This window comes from Solanum pennellii, chromosome 6 (genome assembly GCF_001406875.1).
Source record: "Solanum pennellii chromosome 6, SPENNV200".
In the NCBI taxonomy this organism is placed as follows: domain Eukaryota; kingdom Viridiplantae; phylum Streptophyta; class Magnoliopsida; order Solanales; family Solanaceae; genus Solanum; species Solanum pennellii.
The window spans coordinates 45,025,474-45,051,132 of record NC_028642.1 but is presented as its reverse complement, the minus strand read 5'-3'; the positions used below and the strand labels follow the sequence as shown (position 1 = coordinate 45,051,132).

The 25,659-nt window shown below is 36.2% G+C and overlaps 2 protein-coding genes and 1 pseudogene across 3 annotated transcripts; 2 read left to right on the top strand and 1 right to left on the bottom strand.

Annotated features, from left to right (window-relative positions):
* Positions 1–8,522: 8,522 nt before the first annotated feature.
* On the bottom strand, positions 8,523–10,924 carry LOC107021728. The gene has a single exon (XM_015222434.2). The coding sequence runs from the start codon at positions 10,879–10,881 to the stop codon at positions 9,739–9,741; it is 1,143 nt and encodes a 380-aa protein (XP_015077920.2). The 5' UTR covers positions 10,882–10,924; the 3' UTR covers positions 8,523–9,738.
* A 3,825-nt stretch (positions 10,925–14,749) lies between these two features.
* Positions 14,750–16,579, top strand: LOC107021907 (inorganic phosphate transporter 1-11-like). The gene has a single exon (XM_015222620.2). The coding sequence runs from the start codon at positions 14,767–14,769 to the stop codon at positions 16,342–16,344; it is 1,578 nt and encodes a 525-aa protein (XP_015078106.1). The 5' UTR covers positions 14,750–14,766; the 3' UTR covers positions 16,345–16,579.
* A 2,971-nt stretch (positions 16,580–19,550) lies between these two features.
* Positions 19,551–21,359, top strand: LOC107022772 (annotated as a pseudogene). Its single transcript, XR_001457141.2, has one exon. The product of XR_001457141.2 is annotated as an inorganic phosphate transporter 1-11-like (transcript).
* Positions 21,360–25,659: the final 4,300 nt, after the last annotated feature.

Below are 25,659 nucleotides of genomic sequence, written 5' to 3'. Positions count from 1 at the left end.
ACGTGAAATTTTCCCAAATTCGAAATTCAAAATAGGAGCGGAGGAGTGATTTTAGAAGAAAGATATGGAATGGGGATAGGAGAGAAAAAATTAATTTTGTATAAATTTATACACAAAAGTATAAAAAGGTCTTTTACAGTTGGATATACAAAGAGGTGATGGGTCTCATTAATTATAACAAAAAAAATGAAACTATAATTACTGAGAATAAATAAATTAAAATATACCCTTATTAGGTAAATACTTAGGAATGTTTGTAATCCCACGTAATTTTTCCTATAATAAACTAGATACAATGAGCTCGTGCAAGCACGAGCTCAATATTCATTATTTTATTTGTCTCTATTTATGACTGATTTTAACATAATTTTCAAAAAATAATATATTTTACTCTTTTTGTCCTAGTTTATGTAGCAAATTTCTCCAATTGTTTTTCGAACTTCCCCCTGGACGAGAGCTTCCTTCTCCTTGATGACTTTTTGACTTATCATCAGTTCTTTTTTATCCACCGGCGTGTACTGTTTGGATTTCCTTCTGCTTTTGTTGACGTAGAGTGCTTTCTCCTCGTTTTTAAGAGAGACTCCTCCGCTCATTTGCTTAGTCAAGGCTTCCTGACCTGCTAGCAAATTCTCAAATTCTATGAGTGATGGCTGCTTTTGCCATCCTTGTACAGCAGCATTGAAACTTCAATATTCAGGCTTTAGACCATGAATTATGATCCACTTCATCCTCGTTGAAGGAATATTGATTGTATTGAAGTGTTAACCTAATAAGGGAATACATGGGAGATATATATAGGAGATATAGAAAGGAGTACTAATCCTAATAGGACTAGGATTAAGGAGTACTAATCCTAATAGGACTAGAATTTAAACACAGTAAATACTAATATTATTGAATACTATTTATTTAATACTATCTGTTATTATCCCCCCTCAAGCTGAGCTGAGCGGAAGCGAACGGAAGCTTGGAACTGAGGTAATCGTGCTGTCGGCTCGGGAGAGGCTTGGTGAGAATATCAGCCGGTTGTTCTTCAGTGGGTACATACTGCACAGTCATGGTGCCGGCCTGAACTTCATCGCGAACAAAGAGACAATCGGTATCAACATGCTTCATTCTGGTGTGTAGGACGGAATTCTTGGCCACACAGATGGTTGATTTGTTGTCACAATAGAGAGCAGGAACAGTGTGAGTGGCGCGGAGTTCGCGAAGAATATATGTGACCCACATGGTCTCAGCAGCAAGAAGAGCAAGGGCGCGGTATTCAGCTTCAGTCGAGGACCGAGAGACCTTGGGTTGTTTTTTTGTACACCAGGAGATCAGGTTCGGCCCCAAAAAAACGAGAAACCCCGATGTAGATTTTCTGTCATTTTTATCATTCGCCCAATCTGAATCTGAGAAACCCCGAAGCTCCAAGTCCCCGGGTCGAATGAGTAAACCACGACCAAGAGTGCCAAAAATGTACCTGAGAATGCGTTTTAGACAATGGTAATCATGTTCACTTGGTTGATGCATGCGCTGAGCAACTCGGTTGACAGCAAACTGGATGTCAGGACGGGTAATGGCCAGATACTGTAGAGCCCCAATGAGGCTGCGGAAGTGGGTGATATCGGCAAAGGGGGTGTCGGCTCCATTCGTAGACGAAGAGACTGCCATCGGTGTTGGTTGACTGGTGCATTTTTCCAGTCCAGCTTTCTGCAACAGATCTCGAGCATATTTTGACTGATGAAGAAACAAGCCGCTGCCTGTCCGAGAAACCTCCATTCCCAGAAAATAATGTAACGGGCCAAGGTCCTTCATTTTGAAGGTAGTATGCATAGCTCGAGTGACATCCTGAATGAGAGCTGCAGTAGAGCCTGTAATAATGATATCATCTACATAGACAAGAAGAATGACTGTACCGTGTGCTGAATGTCGAGTAAACAGACTCGTGTCGTGTACGCAACACGTGAAGCCGAGTCCCTGGAGGAACGTTTTCAGACGTGTGTACCAAGCACGGGGGGCTTTCTTGAGCCCATACAGAGACTTCTGGAGTTTGCAAACATGTTGAGGGAAGCGGGGATCAACATAGCCCGGTGGTTGCGTCATGTAGATAGTTTCATCAAGCATGCCATGAAGAAAAGCATTGGAAACATCCAACTGATTGATGAGCCAATTGTTGCGCACGGCGAGTGACAGTACCAGGCGAATGGTTTCCTGCCGAATAACAGGACTGAATGTCTCGGAGTAATCAAGCCCATACTCCTGATTGTAGCCTTTAGCAACCAAACGAGCCTTGTACCTGGAAATACTGCCATCCGCATTGTGTTTAATTTTGTACACCCATTTACAGCCCACTGGGTGCCGCCCATGGGGCTTAGGTACAAGAACCCAAGTTTTCTGATCAGTCAAAGCCTTAAACTCGTCATCCATAGCATGACGCCAATAAGCATTTTTTGAGGCAACAGAGTAGGTTGTTGGTTCACTATCGGGAAGGGGTGTATTTGGTAGTATGGTAGCCTGAAAGGTTTTGGGTTTAAAGATACCGGCTTTGCCACGGGTTAACATGGGATGAGTATTGGGGGGTGGCACGGGCGGTGGTGATTCGGGGGTGGCCGGGAAGGACCCAAAACGGATCGGGCTGGAGATGTTGTGGGTATGGGGTGGTTCGGGTTGGTTGTGAGTGTGGGTGGTGGTTGCGGGTGTATTGTGGGTGACGGTCGAAGGGGTGATGAGGGGTGGTTGGGTAGTGGGTGGAGGTGTGGGGGAAGGTGGTGAGGGACCCTGTGAGTATGTTGGAAAAAGGGGAAGGACGCCAATGAATGATGTATTTGTGGAGGAGGAAATAGACTCGTAGGGAAACTCATTTTCGACAAATTTGACATGACGAGATATGTAGACTTTATGAGTTTGTGGGTCAAGACAGCGATAACCCTTGGAGGTAGGATGATAGCCCAAAAAAATACAAGGACGGGATCGGGGTTGTAATTTGTGAGTAATATGAAGGCGTAGCCAAGGGTAGGCAAGACACCCAAAGACGCGGAGGTTGGTATAATTGGGAAGTTCTTGGTAAAGGAGTTGATAGGGTGATTTGTTGGAGAGAGTGTGACTGGGCATTCTGTTAATGAGGTAGTTTGCGGTGGCTAGAGCTTCTACCCAAAAGGAGACAGGGAGATGAGATTGATGTAGAAGAGTAACCACCGTTTCAATGAGATGGCGATGCTTACGCTCAGCCACCCCATTCTGTTCGGGAGTGTATGGACAGGAGGTTTGATGTATAATTCCCAGGGATTGCAGAAACTGGCCAAAGATGTTATTGACATATTCCTTTCCATTGTCACTTCGAAAAAGTTTAACATGAGAATTGAATTGTGTTTTGACCATTTTTTCAAAAGTGACAAAGGTGGTGTATGCCTGTGATTTGTGTTTTAGTGGGTACAACCAAGTGTATTTTGTAAAATCATCCACAAAACAAATATAATAGCGAAAACCAGCAAATGAAGGAACAGCAGTAGGACCCCATAGGTCAGAATGAATAAGTTGAAAAGGTGCAGTTGTACGCTTCTCAGATAAAGTAAAAGGTAATTTATGAGATTTAGCAATTGAACAGGAGTCACAATTGTTTACATGAATGGAAGAAAAACCTAATTGAGACATTAAAGAATTTATTATTTGAGTAGACGGGTGACCCAGACGACTGTGCCACAACAGACTGTGGCCATCAGCCGAAAGAGCCACCGGAGCCACAGGAACGCTTTCTGAAACTGGGTGGGCAGACGAACTTGTGCCAGGAAGAACGTACAGACCATGCTCACAGGGGCCCTGAAAAATCACCCTCTTGGTAGTATTGTCTAGGATCTGAAAATCATTAGAGGTGAACAAGAGTGAGCAATTATTGTCTTTTGTGAATTGGTGAACTGAAAGGAGATTGGATTTAATAGAAGGGACGTGGGTAAGGTTACCTAGGTGAAAGATAGCGGTGGGGGTTTTAATGGTACCCGTGCCAGTGTGAGAAATATTAAGGGACTCACCGTTGCCAACAGTAATACCATTGGAGCCATGATATGGATTTGGAGCGTTAAGCTTGGATAGATCAGAAGTAACGTGCATGTTGGCCCCAGTATCCAACAGCCATTCAGAGGAAGGGCCGGCTTGAGATGCATAATTGGCACGGTTATCACTATTTCGGCTCTCCTCATACCGAAACCAGCAATGAGCAGCGGTGTGTCCTGTTTTCTGACAGATTTGACAAGTTGGACGATCCCGCTCGTAAGTGCCCTGCCCGCCGCTGGAAGATGACTGCCCGCCGCTGCCGAAGGAGTGCAGGCTGTTGTTGCTGCCGTGCTGCTGACCGTCGTACGGCGGACGACTGCCCTGCCGACCGCCGCGCCCGCGGCCTCCGCTGTTTCTGCCGTAGCCGCCGCGGCTCCCCTGCCGGCCGCCACCACGCCCCCCGCGATAGTTCTGGCTTGCGGTGAGGGCGGTGGCCGGCTCCATAACAGCGGCTTCTCGGAGAAGAAGTTTGCTCTCCAGATCCACGTTGATTTCTTCACTTTTTAGCCACGAGGAGAGAGTAGCCAGGTCAACGGGCGTTGGACTGATGCGAACCGCCTGTTTAATGGAGGAGTAAGCTGATGGGAGCCCCCGAACGACGCACATGACGAGATCTTTTTCGGGAATGATTTCGTTCACGGTGTCGAGGGCTGTGATGATGGTGGAGACCTCGTCTAAATACTCCGCCATAGTTTTCGTGCCTTTGGTAATTGTGTGGAGACGATCACGCAATTGAAAAATATGAGAGTGGGAAATTGATGCATAGCGTGTTGCGAGGGCCGTCCACAGGGCTGAAGCAGTTGTGTAGGATCGGACGTGTTTCTGAACCGTGGGAGAGATGACCGCAATCAAACATGATCGGATCTGGCCATCCACGGCTTTCCAGGCGGCATGGGCCGGATTGGTTTTTTCTGATTTGTCCGTGGCGGTGATGACTGCCGGCGGCGGTTCTGTGCTTCCATCGACGTATTTGAGAAGGTAATTGGCCTCAAGGGCTGTAAGAACGGTGATTTTCCATGTAGGGTAATTTATGTCTGATAATTTTTCGGGAATCAGGGCATGAAGATGCCTGAGAAGGAGTTTAACGCCAGAAGGAAGTGAATCGAGAGGATCCACCTCGGTTGTCATGGCTGCCGCCGCCCAAGAGAAGAGAGGGAACGATCGGTGCCCTAAAGAGAGAAAAAAACCTAGAGAAAAGAAGATCTAGGTTTTCTGGCTCTTGATACCATGAAGGAATATTGATTGTATTGAAGTGTTAACCTAATAAGGGAATACATGGGAGATATATATAGGATATATAGGAAGGAGTACTAATCCTAATAGGACTAGGATTAAGGAGTACTAATCCTAATAGGACTAGAATTAGTACACAGTAAATACTAATATTATTTAATACTATTTATTTAATACTATCTGTTATTACTCGTCTCTCCAATTAGAGCTTGTGGATCTAACTCTGAAATCTTTCGACATAGCATCTTCACCTTATGAAAGTATTGTGCAATTGTCATGTTGCATTGTCCTATCGAGAGTAATTTACTCTCTAAGAGTTGGAGCCTTGTATCATTTTTCTTTGAAAAAAATTGACGAATGTATCTCAAGTCTGCTTTGGGGTGGTGGCGTCTCGTATGTACTCTAGCACATCCTCTTCGACCGTTGTTTTCAAAGCAAACATAGCCTTACCAGCTTCTATCTTTCATTTTCGCAGAGTGTCGTTTGCATCTTATGTTGCTGGTTGTGTTACCTCACTATCGTTTACAACCTTTCACTGATTTTGCCTTTGCATATAAGATATTATGCAAGTTGACCATGTACTGTAATTGTTGTTGTTGAGCTTTTTCATTTCGCCGACAGCTCGTAGGTCTGTCATAGTAGTCTAAAAAAAGAAGTACAGTAAACGATCTCCCAAGGAACAACCTTGCTCTTGATACCAAATGAAGAACTTAAATAATAATAAGCTCAAGTAAAATATGACCGAAGGAGTCTGAGATTATATTTTTTCAGAGAATAAGAACGACGGATTGAGAGAATTACAACTTTTAATAGAATCACAATCCCACTAAATAAATGCACTAACCTAACTCTCCTAAACTTTAGGAAAAAACTAGTGCTACTCTAGAAAATAATAGAAATCCAAATACTAATAAAATATCAAACTAACAACTAAGGTAATTAAGAAATAGCTATTCCACAAAATTGATCAAATTAAACTAAGAATAATGTTGTCTAACTTTAACAGAATTGACCATACAAATAGAGAATGCACCTTTACAACAAACCACACAAGTCCAGAAAAAGAAAGTGATATATCAATCAAACAAGATAAAAGAACAATGACAAAAATCTCCTTCCAGCTAAGGAACAAGAAACAAACAATGAGAACAATACAACACTAGCTAGCTAGACCACAAAATAGTGCATGTGACACGATAAAGATATAGTTATAAAAAGCTGAAGAAACCTTACCCCAGAACACGAACCAGGTTCGTGTAAGTTGCTTTTAAGTAAAGACAGAGTAAAGACACAAACACTTATTGAATTAAAAACCTTCCTCACTCAAGGAAGGAAAAACCTCGTTTTATTAATTCAACTATAAGATTTTGTGATTACAACTCAATAATCAAAAAGTCTTATCTCTACTACTCCCTCGATTGACTCCAATCGATCTCTCCAAAAGGTCAAACCCACCTTTTGTTACAACTCTCACTAACACTCAACCCTACAAAGAGCCAAACCCACCCTTTGTACAATAAACTGTAAATTACAATTAAGAACAAAAACAAGACAAATAGTTCTACACGATAAAACCTTCTCACTCAAGAATGTTTTAAACGTAGTAATCCTATCAACCTTGAAGACTTCAATTTGATGAATAATTCTCCCTTGTTCTCTGCGTGAAGTCGTGGAATTCTTCTCTAGCATCGTGCTCTTCTTATAGAGTTTCTTTTGCCTTGTACACTCCTTATCAGATAAGGTAAGGAAGTTATTGTTGAACAAGGATTCCCTTTTAAAGTACAATCCTTATTATATACAACTTCCTTCCTTAATAATATATTTAAGGTTTTCCTTATTTGTATCAACTTATACCTTTAATATATTATTTTTGGCTTTGACAAATAACTCTATTTTCTTGATTACATGGCTGACCCATTTTACTCGATCTTGGACTCGAGCTTGGCTTCTTTTGCTGCGTACATTTGCTACTGATTATTTGCGCTTCTTGTCTATCATCAAAACATGAATTATCGATTCTATCATATTCTATCATATTCCCCCTTTTTGATGAAGACAAACAAATCTTTCTGTGTGATGCATGCGCAAATACTCTTCCCCCTTTTGACAAATCAAAAAGAGTCCAACAGCGGCTAAACAAACCCAATCAACATCCATAGCAACAATATAATCCTAGCCAGTTGAGCATAATAAGTTTAAACAACTAAGAGAACCAGGTTCAAACAAGATGCTTTTTCAATGTGAAGGTTGACCAGGCTTAGTTGAAGCAGAAGCCAGCATATCCAGAACTCTGTCAACTCTTGCATTGTTAGCAAGTTGCTGCTGCACCAACTGATCCTTCAACCTGTGTATTTCAGCATTTGAGGAATCAAGCTCAGCACGTAACTTCTGGTTGTCTGATTCAAGAGAGGCGTTCTTTTCTTCAGCTACTTTAAGTTCCCTAAGTAACTGAGCAACATGACCAGATGTACGTGGAGATGCAGTTGCAACCTGCTCCGACTCCATGGGAATGCCACAATCAGCAAGAATGGTTTGAGTGAACATATCTGCACGAGTCAAAATCCTGTCTTCTCCCAATGGTACTTCAAATGCATCAAACACTCTAGTTAACAGATTTCCAAAAACTTCAATTCTTTGTCATCCATCAAAACTACAAACTTCATGTTTTCTCATTCCCCAACAATTTCCCCCTTTTTGATGATGACAAACTATACATATGTCTATCTACATTATATACTTTCCCCCTTTTGGCATCATTGAAAACCAATAACCAAAGAACTCGAATAACATTCAATGAGTGCAATATCATTTTTAACTCATAGCCACTTGGGCAACACTTTCAAGTACACTTCTGCTAACAAAATGGTTAGTTAATCTGAGGATATTAGTCATCTTAAACTCATACACAATTAAGATCTTCAATGAGAAACGAAATAAACAAATATGTACCAGTTTATGCCCTTAATCAAAAACATATAATATCATGAGTATGAGACAGACATAAGCACATCAAAGAGTCAAAAGAGTATAAAATTTGAGGATAAGGATTGGGACAAAGATTACTAAAGTAAGGAAGAAAGGGATGTTTACTGCCATTGATAATTTTTTCAGTATGCCCATTGTGCACCAGCTTCTTTATTCTGATCAGTTTTCTTAGAATGTGAAATTTCATCACGAGAAACATGAGATACATCATCACCTTTTTTTTTTTTTTAACTCTACTCCGTAACATTTTCATTCTCCATGATTTTCTTCTCTTTTTTTTTTTTTGATAGCCTTTTTCTTGATGACAACTTTGAAGGAGTACCAACTACTAGTAAGAGATTCATCACATTTTGGTGCACAAAGAGATGTGTTTATCAATAATGAAAGCAAGCAACAATTTATTTCTGTGAGAATTGTTCCCCCTGAGAGATAGACAAGTTATACACTTGGAATGGATGAAATATCAATTTGGAGTTTGTGAACCTGGTTCAGATGTGGGTGATAAAGCAGGGTTCCCCCTAAATTAAAGCATGAGTGACTTCAATACTGAGATTTTCATCATTAGAGCAGTTTGAGATTGAACGATGCTTATTGTCAAAGAGGGTTCTTGGTGATCTTTAAGAAAGTTGAATTTTTGATGATCGACCAGGTTCATTAGTGCTTATGTTTGACCCACACTCAGGAAATTAATGCATTGAAAAAGGATGGTACATACCTGAGTATTACAGAGAAACCAGGTTCCCCTTTTTTGTGTTTCTTCATGACTTACTTAATGGTGTTAGCAAAAAGAAGAGATAACATCCGCAAACTTTCTAAGCATTGTTTGAGATGTGACTTGAGTGTGTACCTGTTACAGTACGAGGTTGAGTTAGCAGATATTCATTGTATAATTACTCAAGCGTAAGATTATTCTTTTACTAGCCAATTATTAAAGGAAATCATGATAATGCATCAACTTGTTTCGATAACACCATGCTTTGACTGATTTTTCTCAAGTTCTTCATATTCAAGGCCTTCATGAGAATGTCGCATCATCATATTCTCCCAGATCAAATGAATCTCAAGCTGATTCACAGAGAACCAACCCTTGTCAATTTTCAATACCTTCCAATGAATAACAAGGACCATGTTCACACAACGAAGTTCCCCCTAAAGGTGTGCCATACTCTTACTGTCCCGATTGCTCTAATATTCCCCCAATCTCCAGAACCATAGATTAGTAGTAATTCATGTTGCAGGTGCATCAATGATTGTTAGCTGTGAACCAGGTTCATATGCAGTGTTCCCTAAATTTGCATCATCAAAGATGTTTGATATCATGTCACTTTCTTCAACTTTTTTTTTTTCATCCTTTTCAAGGAATAAACTGTCTCCTTGAAAATCAAAGAGCGAGAGGAAATTTTCTACCATTTTTAGCACATGTTTGGAGCATGCACTATTCATGTACCAAGTTGGCCTTTTCCCTCTCACCTTCACCTGAAACACTAGTCAAAGATTAGTCTTGGGAACCCAGATTAGCTTGGGCCCCTTTATGTGAGTAAAAGGATGAATAAGATTTCTTCTAGCCCATAAAGGCAAATAAGAAAACCTTTTATTTGGAGCATTTTTATTTCGAACCAGGTTCTTAGCCGTATCAGTCTTTTCCTTTTTGGTGAACTTAACATTTTTCTGAAAAGCCTCAAATAAAGCTTTACATTGATTCTTTAAATGACCTGAGTTTCCACAATGAGTGCATAAACTTTTAGACATGTGAATAGTGTGTGACACAAGATTATTCTGTTTTTTAAAACCTATCCCACTTCGACTAGTGGTTTGCTTTTCTTGAATCTGAGTTAAAATTTCAGAGGACCTGGTCCATCTAAGATTTCTTTCCAGATCCAGTTTGGTATGATCAAGATTTTCTTGTAACAACCTATTCCTTTCTGTTAAAGCTTGATATTTTATGGTTAACAATTTTATTTTTTCTTCTAGAGCTAATTGAAGTTCACTAGCAGAGTTTTTGCCCTTGTGACTTAACTCTGAGATTTTAATCTGTTCTTTTAATTTATTTTGAAGAAAGTGATTGTGTTTCTCAAGATTGTCATTGACTTCTCTTAAAGATGCATAGTTTTCCATCACTTGTTCTCTTTCAGAATTGACAGACTGATATGCATCTATAAGAGTACTCAATAAAGACTCTAGTTCCTTTTTAGAATATGATTCAATATTTACTTTGATGTGATGAAAACTTACCTTGCTTTGTTTGTCATCTTCTTCATCATCTTCAGAATCTGTTTCAGCAATGAGTGCAAGAAAATCATATTTATTTGATTGTTCTATTGCAAGTAGTGACTGATTTTCGAACCCTCCATCCTCAAATTCTTCTTCAGATAAGTCCCCCATAGCGGCAAAGGCTCTTCTCGTTGAAAGATCCGCTTCTTGATTGGTCATTCTTCTGTTTGTGGGAATGTACTTATCATTCTTGATGTCTTTGACCTTCTCAAAGTTTGCCTTTTTCTGCTCTAAAGCCCAAAGTGGACAGAATTTGATGAAGTGATCTGGGCTCCCACATTTATGACAAACCTGGTCTTTAGTGTTTTCAGATGGTTTTTGAGAAGTTTTCTTTTGAAAGGTCTGCCCTCTCTTTAGCATTCTGGTGAACCTTTTGGTTATGAGGGCAATATTTTCATCTTCAAAATCATCTGATGCATTTTTATTTAGAACCAGGTTCCTTTCCTTCCTTTTTCCTCCAATTTCCTTTTCTTGGTTTTTCTTGAGTTCGTATGTGATGAGATTACCAATCAACTCATCCATGGCCAGTGAGTCTAGGTCGCGGGCTTCAGTGATAGCCTCGACTTTACTTTCCCAAGTTTCAGGAAGGACACTCAAGAGTTTCCTTACTGCCTTTCCATTAGGAACTATCTCTCCCAAGGAGTACATCTCATTAATGATGGAGGTGAACCTGGTGTGCATATCTTGAATAGTCTCCCCTTCTGCCATCCTGAACAGCTCATATTGCCTGTTCAAGTTATCAATTTTGGACTTCTTGACTTGCGTTGTTCCTTCATGAGCTGTTTGTAGTGTTTCCCATATGGCTTTGGCATCTTGACAGGACGAGATTCGATTGTATTCGTCTGGTCCTATGCCACAGATCAAAATTTTCTTGGCTTTGGCATTGTTTTGGATTGCAAGCTTGTCTTCAACATTCCATTCTTTTCTTTCCTTTGGGATTTTGGTGATTCCATCAGTTGCGGTTTTCATAGGTATGGTTGGGCCATCTAGAATTACTCCCCATAGATCAGGGTTTTCGCCAATAAGATGGTCCATCATACGATTTTTCCACCATCCATAATATTTGCCATTGAACAGTGGTGGTCGTGTTTGTGAAGCTCCCTCTTGTGGGGTAGGTGGTGCTGCCATTGAGTCTTTTCAAGGTGTGAATCTTTTAACGAAAAGACCTGCTCTGATACCAATTGAAGAAACCTTACCCCAGAACACGAACCAGGTTCGTGTAAGTTGCTTTTAAGTAAAGACAGAGTAAAGACACAAACACTTATTGAATTAAAAACCTTCCTCACTCAAGGAAGGAAAAACCTCGTTTTATTAATTCAACTATAAGATTTTGTGATTACAACTCAATAATCAAAAAGTCTTATCTCTACTACTCCCTCGATTGACTCCAATCGATCTCTCCAAAAGGTCAAACCCACCTTTTGTTACAACTCTCACTAACACTCAACCCTACAAAGAGCCAAACCCACCCTTTGTACAATAAACTGTAAATTACAATTAAGAACAAAAACAAGACAAATAGTTCTACACGATAAAACCTTCTCACTCAAGAATGTTTTAAACGTAGTAATCCTATCAACCTTGAAGACTTCAATTTGATGAATAATTCTCCCTTGTTCTCTGCGTGAAGTCGTGGATATTTTCTCTGCCTCGTGTGCTTCTTATAGAGTTTTTGCCTTGTACAATCCCTACTAATAAGGTAAGAAAGTTATGTTTAAACAAGGATTCCCTTTTAAAGTACAATCCTTATTATATACAACTTCCTTCCTTAATAATATATTTAAGGTTTTCCTTATTTGTATCAACTTATACCTTTAATATATTATTTTTGGCTTTGACAAATAACTCTATTTTCTTGATTACATGGCTGACCCATTTTACTCGATCTTGGACTCGAGCTTGGCTTCTTTTGCTGCGTACATTTGCTACTGATTATTTGCGCTTCTTGTCTATCATCAAAACATGAATTATCGATTCTATCATATTCTATCAAAAGCTTTCAACGAAAAAAAAAAAAGAAGTTAAGTTTTTTAATGATTAGTCACAAATCTTTTCCATTAGTTCTTACAACCGTAACAGTTAGCAAGTAAACCTCATGATGGACGTAGCAAAAAGGAAGATGAAATTGTGGAATGATTAAAGAAGCTGGATGGATGACACACTACCCAGGTGAGCATTAATGAACCCCAAAACAGTTATACTGCCACCAAAAAATTGTAATATGTTTGATTAGATATAAAGTTTAATAAAGAAAAAAAAATATGTTTGGAGTTTATATTATACTTTTAAGTATTGATGGATTTACAATTTTAAGTTGGTGGATTTTGAGCAAAATACATTAATATATGCAACAATAATTGGACAAAAAATGAGTACTGAAATTCTTTATATATATTTAAAAAGGAATTAACCACTAAAACATAATATATTAAAGGCATAATTACGTGCCCTTCAATTTAGCTTCATTTATATTTATGGACATAATATATAAACATCACTTTTAACTTGGCGTCAATTGACAACTATGACCTTTAATTTTAGATATGTACAAATATACACTTAAATATGTATAAAATTGAGCAAATGGACACATTCTTCCTGCATGACACCCTACATGACAATTTTGTAACTTACATGGCATCCTATGTGTATTATGTCATATAGAACACTTGTATCTGTTGTTCAATTTTATACAAGTTTAAGTGTCTACTTATGCACATTCAAAGTTAGAGGACATAGTTGCTCGTTGAAGCCAAGTTAAGGGTCATGTTTATATACTATAGCTATATTTATGCCCTCCAATTTTGAGTCTAAACAAGTAGGCCCTCGTATAAAGCTGAGTAAGTAGACACATGAGTCCGATGTGACATTATACATGTAGGACATAAATTGCTAATGTAGGATGTCATATAAGGCGTGTACCTATTCAACTTTCTGCAAATTTAATTGTCGACTACATACCTAAAGTTGGTGGACATAAATGTGAAATGAAATCAAATTAAAAAACACATTTATGTATTATGTCTATATTAAAATAAATATTATCATAGTTATTGTTCTCGACCACTTGTCATGTTTTATGGGTTCAATAAAACTAAGGCTGAACCCATCGGCAGCCCCTTAAAATTGACATTAATTTTCACTTAGACACCTTAAGTAGGTTTTGTTCATTTTAAACATCTCAAGTAGGGTCCGCTATGTTATTTTGACACTTTTTTGACAATCAGCTAAAATTGCGGATGATATGTCATGATGACTAATTAAAAGCTGACATGTGACATTTAATGTAAAAATAATAATTTCAAAATAAATTATTAAAAAACAACTAATTTTCAGCAAAAATAAATAAATACTACCCCATCTTATACTACCCCACCCCTACGGCATCTGTCTTACTTCTCTTTTGCCTCCCCAACTCTACAACCATTTTCTTGATTCTTCTTCCAAATTTTTTTAAAAAAAAATCATTAGATTTTAGTTTTTTTTTGTGAATTGATTGAAAATTATATATGACATTCTTCTAACTTTTTTGAAAAAAAATGTGTGTTGTTCTAACAAAATTTGTGTGATAATTTTTAAAATTTTTGTTCTTATAAACATTTTTAAAATTAGTGTGATAATTTTTTATTTTATTTTTCCATATTTTGTAAGGTTTTTTTAATCATGAATTTTCATGGGGGAAGGTGAATAAGTGATAGGGCTAAAAAGTGAAGAAGAGCGAAGGAACTTTTTTTAAAAAAAATCCAAAAAAAAAAACCTCTCACGTGCTCAAAATGGGTGCAACACACAATATGTCAAGTCAGAAAAAAGTGTCAAAATGACACAGTAAAATTCAACATGAAGTGTCTAAAATGAACAAAATCTAGTTGAGATATGTAAGTGAAAATTGATGGCAACAACACCTATTAGTTTTGATCCAAACTCTCTATTTGTTTTTGAAATTCGCTTATTATGTTCAAACTAGTACACTCTCTCCATGTCATTTTTTACTTGACCCTTGTAATCAAGATAGAATTTTATTTTTTACTTGTCTATTTTATCGAAACACTAGTAATTCAGCTCCCAATATTATGGTTGATTAAAGCATATGCTTGATTTAAGCAAAGAAGAAGGATATTCTGTAGGTAATTATACTTCAATTTCTTGTTCCAACCACATAAACTTAGTTAACAACGTCATTTAGTTAATATATAATCAACCAAAATAATTCGATCAAATCACAATTGCAGTAAAATCAAATTATACATGGCTTCAGATAATCTTACAGTACTGAATGCACTTGACACAGCTCGAACCCAATGGTACCATGTCACTGCTGTTGTGATTGCTGGAATGGGATTTTTCACCGATGCATACGATCTTTTCTGCATCACCACTGTCTCTAAACTTTTAGGCCGTTTGTATTACTACGACCCGGCTACCCATGCCCCGGGCAAATTGCCTCATAGTGTTAACAATTGGGTGATCGGAGTTGCACTTGTTGGTACTCTCACTGGTCAACTTGTGTTTGGATGGCTCGCGGATAAACTTGGTAGAAAGAAAGTTTATGGACTTACATTGATTCTGATGGTCATTTGTGCACTTTGCTCGGGGTTATCTTTTGGTTATAGTCGAAAAGTTGTAATAGGGACACTCTGTTTCTTCAGGTTCTGGCTTGGATTTGGAATTGGAGGAGATTATCCTCTTTCTGCTACCATCATGTCTGAGTACGCTAATAAGAGAACGCGTGGAGCGTTTATTGCTGCTGTTTTCGCTATGCAAGGGGTTGGGATCATATTTGCCGGGCTTGTTTCAATGATTGTATCTAAAGTTTTCCTTATGAATTTTGGGGGTAAAGCGTTTGCTACTGATGAAGTTTTCTCCACGGAGCCTGAGGCGGATTATGTCTGGCGGATCGTGTTGATGCTTGGAGCTCTTCCGGCTCTTCTTACCTATTATTGGCGAATGAAGATGCCTGAAACAGGGCGTTACACTTCCATTATTGAAGGAAATGCTAAACAGGCGGCCATTGATATGGGGAAGGTACTTGATATTGAAATTCAAGCGGAAGGAGAAAAATTAGCAAAATTTAAAGCAGCTAATGAGTACTCTTTACTCTCCAATGAGTTCTTCATGCGCCATGGACATCACTTAATTGGTACAATGACTACTTGGTTCTTGTTGGACATTGCTTTCTACAGCCAAAATCTCACACAGAAGGATATATTTCCGACCATGGGACTTGTTAGCGACGCAAAGAACATCTCTGCTTTGAGGGAAATGTTTGAGACATCGCGAGCTATGTTTGTGATTGCCTTGCTCGGTACATTCCCTGGTTACTGGTTCACAGTATTCTTCATCGAGAAAATTGGGAGGTTTAAGATACAATTGATGGGGTTCTTCATGATGTCTGTTTTCATGGCGATAATTGGAATCAAATATGATTACCTAAAGACTAAAGAACACAAATGGACATTTGCAGCTCTTTATGGTTTAACTTTCTTCTTTGCCAACTTTGGTCCCAATTCAACCACATTCGTGCTCCCCGCGGAGCTATTCCCTACCAGGGTGAGATCCACTTGCCACGCCCTGAGTGCTGCGTCTGGAAAGGCAGGGGCAATGGTTAGTGCATTTGGGGTGCAGGAATACACGCAAGACGGAAATGTTCACAAAATCAAGAAAGCCATGTTGTTTTTGGCATTCACAAATATGATTGGATTTTGCTGTACCTTCTTAGTGACGGAGACAAAAGGCAGGTCACTAGAGGAAATTTCAGGGGAGGATGAGACGCAGATGAAGAGTAATAGGACTGACTCTGGCCGTCAGGACGATGGATGGGATTGAAACCAGGACATATAACATTGGCAAGTTTATCAAATTCAGCAGTACTATACATAGATGCATATATAGGATAAGTATTGCTAATAAGTGAGATGTCACCTCCAGAATAAGGGCTTCATGAAGCAAGGAAATTCGTATAGTAGTTTACCTTCACCATTTCGCGTTGTAGTTGGCGGAGGATTAATTTTGTATTGTCTCATCTCCTGTCCTACTCCTTCCCAAAGTGTTTTATCTCCTTTTGCCTATCAAATGAAAAGTGATATATGGGTTAAAAAGTATTTACATTTTGTGAAAAAAATGGTTGGCCTTTTGTTCCATAATCACTTGACCTATAAAAAAAGACTACATGTCTTATGCATGAATGAATTTACCTCCTATCGACTTAAAAATTTAAAAGACAATACAGAACCTTTAGATATTGGCTAATTTGATTTGGTAGTCATGGGACTAAAGCATAGGTAACAATATTTAGAAGTGGTTCCTGGTAACGAATTACACAGGCTAATGAAATCGCAAAGAAGAAATCTGCAGCAATAAAGAAGAGAAGGAACGAGAAGAAAGGATAAGTGATAGAGAGAGAATAAGGAGGATTTTCTCAATGCTCCTTCGGAATGTGCATAAACAAAATATTGCCTGATTTCTGACAATTTTGATATCAACCCTTACTATGGTGCTAACTTACATAAGTTGATTAAAAAAAAAAAAGGCATTACTATTTTAATTTGTAAATATCCCTTAAAATCACCAAAACTAGTCAGTACTCAGTATATGTACACACACATTACTTAGTATATGTGCTACACTGCTAGATAATAATTATATAAAAAGTATACTTTTATTTATTAAAAAGAAGTTGTCATCTATATCAACAACAAAGTTAGAATTTTCACTAACAAAAATTTAATAAAGAAGAAATAAACATACGAATTATTCGAAGAGAATTACATATCTATAATATATACATAAATTAAAAATTATTTTAACTGTATATAAAATATATAATAATTTTCTTTCAAAGGAAATTCCAAAACCGGAAGGAGATACATAAGAAGTCCAATATTAATTTTGAAATATAAACCGTTAAGCATAAGGAACGTTTTTTTATTTATATATCTCTTATCATTTCTTTAAAAAGAAGTTCTTGTTTTGAATTTTTTTTAAAAAAAATTACTTATTTTAAATTATATAAAAAAAAAAGTCAGGCTAAGAAGGAGTACTTTTGTAACTTGGAATCATAATTGTTGGATGATTGTAAGCCATCCAATTGTCTTGTCATGCGCAGCAATTCAACAACTTCCTTTTATTGCCCCAACGCAAATAAGCAGTGCCTCACTAACTAACAGGTATACTTCTAGGATGTGTTCTACTTTATACACGGAGCGGAGCTAGATGGATTTTATAGATTTGATCGAATATTATTCTTTTAAAATTTTATATTTATATAAAAAAGTGAAATATAAATATAATATATATATTAATTTATGATATTTTTAATAAAATTGATTAACGATTCAGTGGCAATGTGTAACCCATTCTCTTTATGCCGATTGGTACCACCAATTGAACTCTTACATTTTTACATTTCTCAAACCATTGCAAATGAATTATTTTTGGCTTCTTGAAATTGATGCAATGTAATCATATTTCTTTTCCTTTTTCATAATATATACCAAGATAAACAAACATAATACTCCAGAAAGTGGCATACTGATGAACTAAAAAAAGAAAAAAACATGACCACCATGCCTCCTGTCTATTTTAAGTATATTTGCTAAAGATATAAATAAATTGTGGTATTGAAGAATATTGACAAATTTTCCTGTAATGCTTTTGTTGGTTTGTCTTTAGTTGTAGACTTGTAGTTGCCCATTTAATGAAAAGAAAATGTTCTGTACATTTGGATTTTCTGAAGATTTTTGATGATAGATTTCAACCTAGCTACTTTGGGAAATAACTCTACACATATATAGCTGTTACTTGTGGTCCTAAAGTTTTTCGATGTTTGTACACATTTTTTTTTTACTTTATTACTTTCTTTGTGTTTGTAAAATCTTGAAAGAAATGAAAAATGTTAATTGAAATGTTGTTAGCTAAGTAGTAAAGATGAATAAACTCAAATTTTCTTCTGTTTTTCTATTAATTTTGTAATTTGACATACCAAATAAATCTAATTATGTGATGCTGGTAGAGGCTAATAATTAGTTTATGTTTGAACACCTAATATAATCATGTCATTTAATTTAACATCTAGATATGATATTTAGGATCAAGATTTCAAATCCCCAATTCTCAAAAAAAAAAAAAAAAACAAGATTCAGAATTTCAAGCTTTGATCACAATCGTGGAGGTATGCAAACTTGTGGCTCATCTTTTGAAAATGAAGACTTCCTTTTTATGCGGAAGACTTGCGGTTCACTATAAAAAAAATGAGTTACTCTATGCATTTCACTTTCCTCTTTTTCTTTGGTTTTATAAAAACCACGTAATATAAGCACAAGCTAGGACTTGGAGGTATTTTGGTCTCCAAGTAATTCTAGTAGACCTTTGGACCAAAAAAGTATGGGTATCGTCTTGTCAACTTTAAAAACAGAAATTTCAACTAAAACATCAATCCAATTTTATTAACCAATAATTTAACTTGATTGATAACTCAAAATAATAACACATACTTAAGATTCGATTCAAAATTTAATATCAAGTTTATTCAATAAAAATCTCAATGTCTAGGCCGGCTGAAAGGGCAATCTTTGGACTTAAGCAACCCAAACATTAAAATGTTGAATTATATTCACTAACAAAGAGATAAGTAACATTTATGAAGTTTTAGTAATTAATTGTGTCACTAGAGTGTATAAGTAGTAATTCTGTGCATGAAGATGCATGCGCACATGATTCTATAGTGACATATTATGTTGATAACTTAGAATAAAAGTGGTCAATTAACAACTATTGGCGCATTCTGTATCTCAAATTGATTGCCTAAATGCATAATCTATTGTAAAGCATAAGCATCACAATCACATTGTTGTTTCAATTTCTTGTGGCGGCGTTGAGTTGGAGGCATATTATTGATTTAAGCAAAGATGGAAGAAGGATATTCTCCAATAGTTTATCAGGGAATTTCTTGTTCTAGATACAGAAACTAGGCTTAAATGTCAATTAATTAATCACACAACTGTCTATATATACGTACGTTGAGCAATTTAGAGATGATCATACATCAACCAATCTCATCAAACACGAGAAAATAAAATAACATGGCCTCAGACAATCTTGTAGTGCTCAATGCACTTGACACAGCGCGTACCCAATGGTACCATGTCACTGCTGTTATCATTGCTGGGATGGGATTTTTCACTGATGCATATGATCTGTTCTGTATCACTACTATCTCAAAACTTTTAGGCCGTTTGTACTACTACGACCCAACTACCCATGCCCCTGGAAAATTGCCTCATGTCGCAAACAATTGGGTGATTGGAGTTGCTCTAGTTGGTACTCTATCTGGCCAGCTTGTTTTTGGTTGGCTCGGAGACAAACTTGGTCGAAAGAAAGTCTATGGACTTACGTTAATTCTCATGGTCCTTTGTGCACTTTGCTCGGGGTTGTCCCTTGGGTATAGCGCGAAAGGTGTAATAGGGACACTTTGTTTCTTCAGATTCTGGCTTGGATTTGGAATTGGAGGTGATTATCCTCTTTCTGCTACCATCATGTCTGAATACGCTAACAAGGCAACTCGTGGGGCGTTCATTGCTGCTGTTTTCGCTATGCAAGGAGTTGGGATCATTTTTGCAGGGCTCGTTTCGATGATCATTTCAAAATTGTTCTTGATGAGGTATGAAGGGAAGCCATTTAATGTGGATGAAATTTTGTCCACGGAGCCCCAGGCAGATTATGTTTGGCGGATCGTGTTGATGCTTGGAGCTCTTCCAGCTCTTCTTACCTATTATTGGCGCATGAAGATGCCTGAAACAGGGCGTTACACTGCCATGATTGAAGGAAATGCTAAACAAGCCGCGATTAACATGGGGAAGGTACTTGATATTGAAATTCAAGCAGAAAGTGATAAATTGGCTCAATTTAAAGCAGCTAATGAGTATTCTTTACTCTCCAATGAGTTTTTCCAACGCCACGGGCTTCATTTGATTGGTACAATGAGTACTTGGTTCTTGTTAGACATAGCTTTCTATAGCCAAAACCTCACACAAAAGGATATATTTCCAGTCATGGGACTCACTAGCAAAGCTAACACAATATCCGCCTTGAGGGAGATGTTTGAGACATCGCGTGCCATGTTTGTGATTGCCTTGTTTGGTACTTTTCCTGGTTACTGGTTCACAGTATTCTTCATTGAAAAAATCGGAAGGTTTAGAATACAATTGATGGGGTTCTTCATGATGTCTGTTTTCATGGCGATCATTGGAGTCAAATACGATTACCTAAAGACTGAAGAACACAAGTGGACATTCGCTACTCTTTATGGTTTAACTTTCTTCTTTGCCAATTTCGGCCCCAATTCAACCACATTTGTGCTCCCCGCGGAGCTGTTCCCTACAAGGGTGAGATCCACTTGCCACGCGTTGAGCGCAGCTTCTGGAAAGGCAGGGGCAATGATCAGTGCATTTGGGATACAACAATATACACAAGATGGGAATGTTCATAAAATCAAGACAGCTATGATACTGTTGGCTGTTACAAATATGGTTGGATTTTGCTGCACGTTCTTGGTGACCGAGACAAAAGGGAGATCACTCGAAGAAATTACAGGGGAGGATGGCGGGCAGAATGAGACACAAATGAAGACTAGCAAACCTGTCTCTGGCCATCAAGACGACGGATGGGAATGATACAAGTTCAATACATCATTCAATAAAGGGGCTAATACATCACTACGCCTTGTGCTTTCTATCTTCACTCACCTCTATGAATAAGAGCTTTAACACGATCAATGACCTCAGTACAAATTACACTAATAGTATCGTATAAAGCCCGCATAGACATTTTTATCTGTTCATGTTTACAAATTCAATCACTACTTATAATTACATGATTGTATTTGTTGAAATATTGTTTTCGTTTCACAATTTGTAAGCAATTGATGCTATATGTGAACATTCAAAAAGGGGCAGCAGCTGCCTAATCAAGTCAATGATTAGTCTTCATTTTCAAACCATATATAGAAAGATATAAGTTTGACCTTATCATGTCTTAATTGATACTGTGCTTACTAAATTTGGTGAAACTTGACTTTCTGCTGCTTGAAAAGTGTTTTTGCCTAATTTAATTTGGTACCTCATAACATCAGCTTCTTGTCATTTCTTGATAATTCAATTCGAAATTTACACAAATTAAGCTTTAAGTTCAATAAATTTAGACTTCCAATTGTACTTATATATTTCATGTTTGTCTTAGAAATGTTATCCACCGCACTATTAAGAAAGCTACTTAACGGATAAATAAAAATTTATCACACATAAATTCGATCTCAATTGGATATCATAAAAAAATCAAATAATTATTTTAAATATAGTATCAAGAAGTACTACTAGTGGAAACTAAAAATTTGTAGGCTAAATGGCAATTAACACGTACAATATTCCCAGTTGCTTTTCGTGAATTTTCAGGGCCCTTTTATGCAAAAATTCGGATATGCACTTGAAATGAATGAATTAATGTGCGTGTATATATATAAAGAGATTGACTAATCTATTTCTTTAGCCAAGAAAAAAATATTTCTAATTTGCATGGTCCAATAATTATTCACGAAAATGTCTACAATAAATCGGTTATATGGGTCACTAGTAGATATGATTCTACTATTTATTGTTATAATTTAGGATGAATCTTTTCGATGATCAAAAATTAAAAAAATAAATATGAATCTCAATACTTTGTTCGTGTACAACTACAGTACCACACATTGTAACGAGGAATAATACAAGGGCACAAGTTGTTATGCAATGCCGTTAGATTAACCAACCAGGGTGAATATTGTTGCTGCAATTAAAAGTTGTGGGGGACCTAGAGTTATATATGCAATCCCTTATTAAAAGTTAGCAAAACCAATGAGGCTTATAACTTTTAATTTGAAGGTATCGTCCATTAAACCTCATATATAATAGGTATTGTAATGACGAATTTAAGATTTTTAGTTTACGAATATAATTTTGAATCATACATATGTATAAACATAGCTGCTAAAAGATCTATTGAACTCATAAGTACCTTGACATATGGGAATAAATCATGCACGTATAAGTGTAGTCATTTTTTTTTATCGTTACTTAATTATTTAAGAATTCAAATAAGTCAGACTAAAGTAATTAGTTTCAAATACTGAGGGGATAAAAGTATTTCTTTTTGGTTCAGTGTGATCTACAAGAAGTGGAGTCAAATTGTGTCACACGTACGTACATCATAGATGAAGCTCTTTCTTTTGTGTAAAGCCTGTAGGTTGAGCATCAGTCTTCACTAATACTCTTTCTGTTGTAACTTCGATCCGTTTGGATTGATTTAAAAACAATAATTTTTAATTTAATAATAAAAAATTAATTGATGAAATGATTTTTAAATTAAAAAAGTAGGAGCAAATTTATTTTTTATTTTAAATTTATTTTTAATCTCATACTCTCTAACTTATTTTAAATTTAATTTGTCAAATACTTTTAAAAATAAAAAATAAATTTAACAGTATAATCAACTTTTAAATCAATCCAACGACTAGTAGTAGTCTATCATTCTATCGTCCAATGAAACTTTAAACCTTCTCTAGCCACCACATCACTAGTGGTCATCGTCCTAGGGAGGATGTTAAGTGGAGTACTAATCAACTTGGCCGGGAAATGTGTGCCAATTTATTTGAGCTAATTTATTATTTTCTCCGTCCGATATTATTTGTAATTATTTTTATTTTTAGAGTTAAATTATAAAAACTTTGACTGACGTTTTAAGATATATTTTTTCATCTTATTAATATGCAAAAAATTATAATTTATAGTACTTTTCATATAATTTTAGAATATCTAATTTTTTTGTTTAAAATATCGAATTAATGTGATTCAACTTTTGAAAATTAGTCAAATTGACTTTGGATAAGCGCAACATGACAAACAATTCCAGACGGAGGAAGTAGTAGTCAGTTCCAAATTATTTATTTATTTTTAAATTGATACACTTATTAAAAAATTAATAGTTGGCATAGTGATTTTATCATTTTGTTTCTATTAATTGTGAAATGCATTAATTAAATAATTAATATTTTTAAGAAGTTTTATTTTTTTCGAAGTAATTAGTTGAGAGTATAATAAGCAAAAATAAATATCCTTTTTTAATTTGTCAGAATAGACAAGTAATTAGCGACAACTAAAAAAGAAACTATGTACAAGTAATTCATTAAAATAATTTTCAAAGCAGTAAATTAAACATTATTTATCATCTACAAAATTTTCAAAGCAGTAAATTAAATAAAGTCAAAGGATAAAATAATATAAAAAATGTAGCATGCAAATGTATAATGTTGAATAGTGCTTCCTCAATTCGTTTTTACTTATCACGTTTCATTTTTCTCGGGCTCATATCAAATAGAGTTTGACCAATACTTATACATGTATTTTTTCATCTCGTATTAATGTGAGTAGAATTACAACTTAATTATAGTATCTTTCTTTTATAGTTTTTGAACCTCTAAATCTAATTAAAAATCAAATCTTGAATTAATTCAACTTTAAAAAATAATAAAATTAACTCTTGTAAAACAAAACTTTAATTCATAAAAAAATAATATATTTATATTAACCAAACACGAAATAAAGAATAATTTAATATAACTAATCTTAACATTACTAATTCTAAACCATTCTATTTTTATATACTCTACATGTCTAAGAAGGGACTCTAATATTTGATAGAGAGTGACCCTCCCTAGCCTTTAATATTTTTATGACACAAAAGAGAGAATTAAATAGTGTAGGTGTATGGACCAGAGAGGTACGTGTCTTAGGAAAGTATTGTAGGTGTAAGTATATGTCTCACTAGCCTTACTATTTTAATTTGTAAATATCCCTTAAAAATTATCAAAACTAGTCAGTACTCAGTATACGTACACACACATTACTTATTATTTACTCCCAAACTTGCATTTCATACACACTTTTGACTTACTACTGAATACAAAACCATATCTAGCTAAGCTAAAAATAAACTACATTTTCATCTCACGTGACACCGCATAATTAACAAATGCAAACCCTAATTAAACATGAGTTTCACTGTTTCAGTACTATCTATGTGCTACACTGCTAGATAATAATTATATAAAAAGTATACTTTTATTAATTAAAAAGAAGTTGTCATCTATATCAACAACAAAGTTAGAATTTTCACTAAGAAAAATTTAATAAAGAAGAAATAAACATACGAATTATTCAAAGAGAATTATGTATCTACAATATATACATAAATGAAAAATTATTTTAACTGTATATAAAATGTATAATAATTTTCTATTAAAGAAAATTCCAAAACCGCAAGGAGATACAGAAGAAGTCCAATACTAATTTTGAAATATAAAAAGTGTTTAGGATCGGAAATAAGCAGGTGTAAACGCGGAAGCTAGCAAAGCAAACCTCAAAAGACCACGAGTAAGAAGATAACGAGAAATATATCAAAAGACACAGATTTAACATGGTTTGGTCAATCGACCTACATCCACAAAGGAGATGAGCAATCCACTATAAATATGAGAGTACAAAATACAGAGAGAAACAACCTCAACCAATTCACTCAGAATACATGGGAGGTTCACACAAGTGATAACGTATCAAGCTTGTGACCCATAAATTCTCCCTCTAACCAAAACTCTCAAAGCCTTTAAGACTACATTGTGAATGCTGATTAAGTTAGAAGGAATGTGTCTCTATTTATAGAGTCCAAAACCTTTTTCTGCCAAAAAAAGATTAGTCAATCCAAAAATTTTCCTAAAATAAAAACCTATTTATGATAAGAAATCAGAACAAATAAAACTCAACAAAAAGTTAAGCATAAGGAACGTTTGTGTAACGACCTGTTTAGTCGTTTTAAGCAGCGGATTTTATTTCTGGAAAAACTATCTGAGTCGACGGAACCCACGACAGACCGTCATGGGCACGACGGGCCGTCGAGGGGGTCTCGTTCCAAAATACTTAGAATTCTGAAATTTGGGTACTGAAATCGACTCTCTGAACTTCGTAACGGAATGGCAGGACGGATCGTCGTGGGCACGACGGACCGTCACAGACCCTTTAGTGGAATTGAGTCTCTGAACTCTGTGACGGAGCAGCA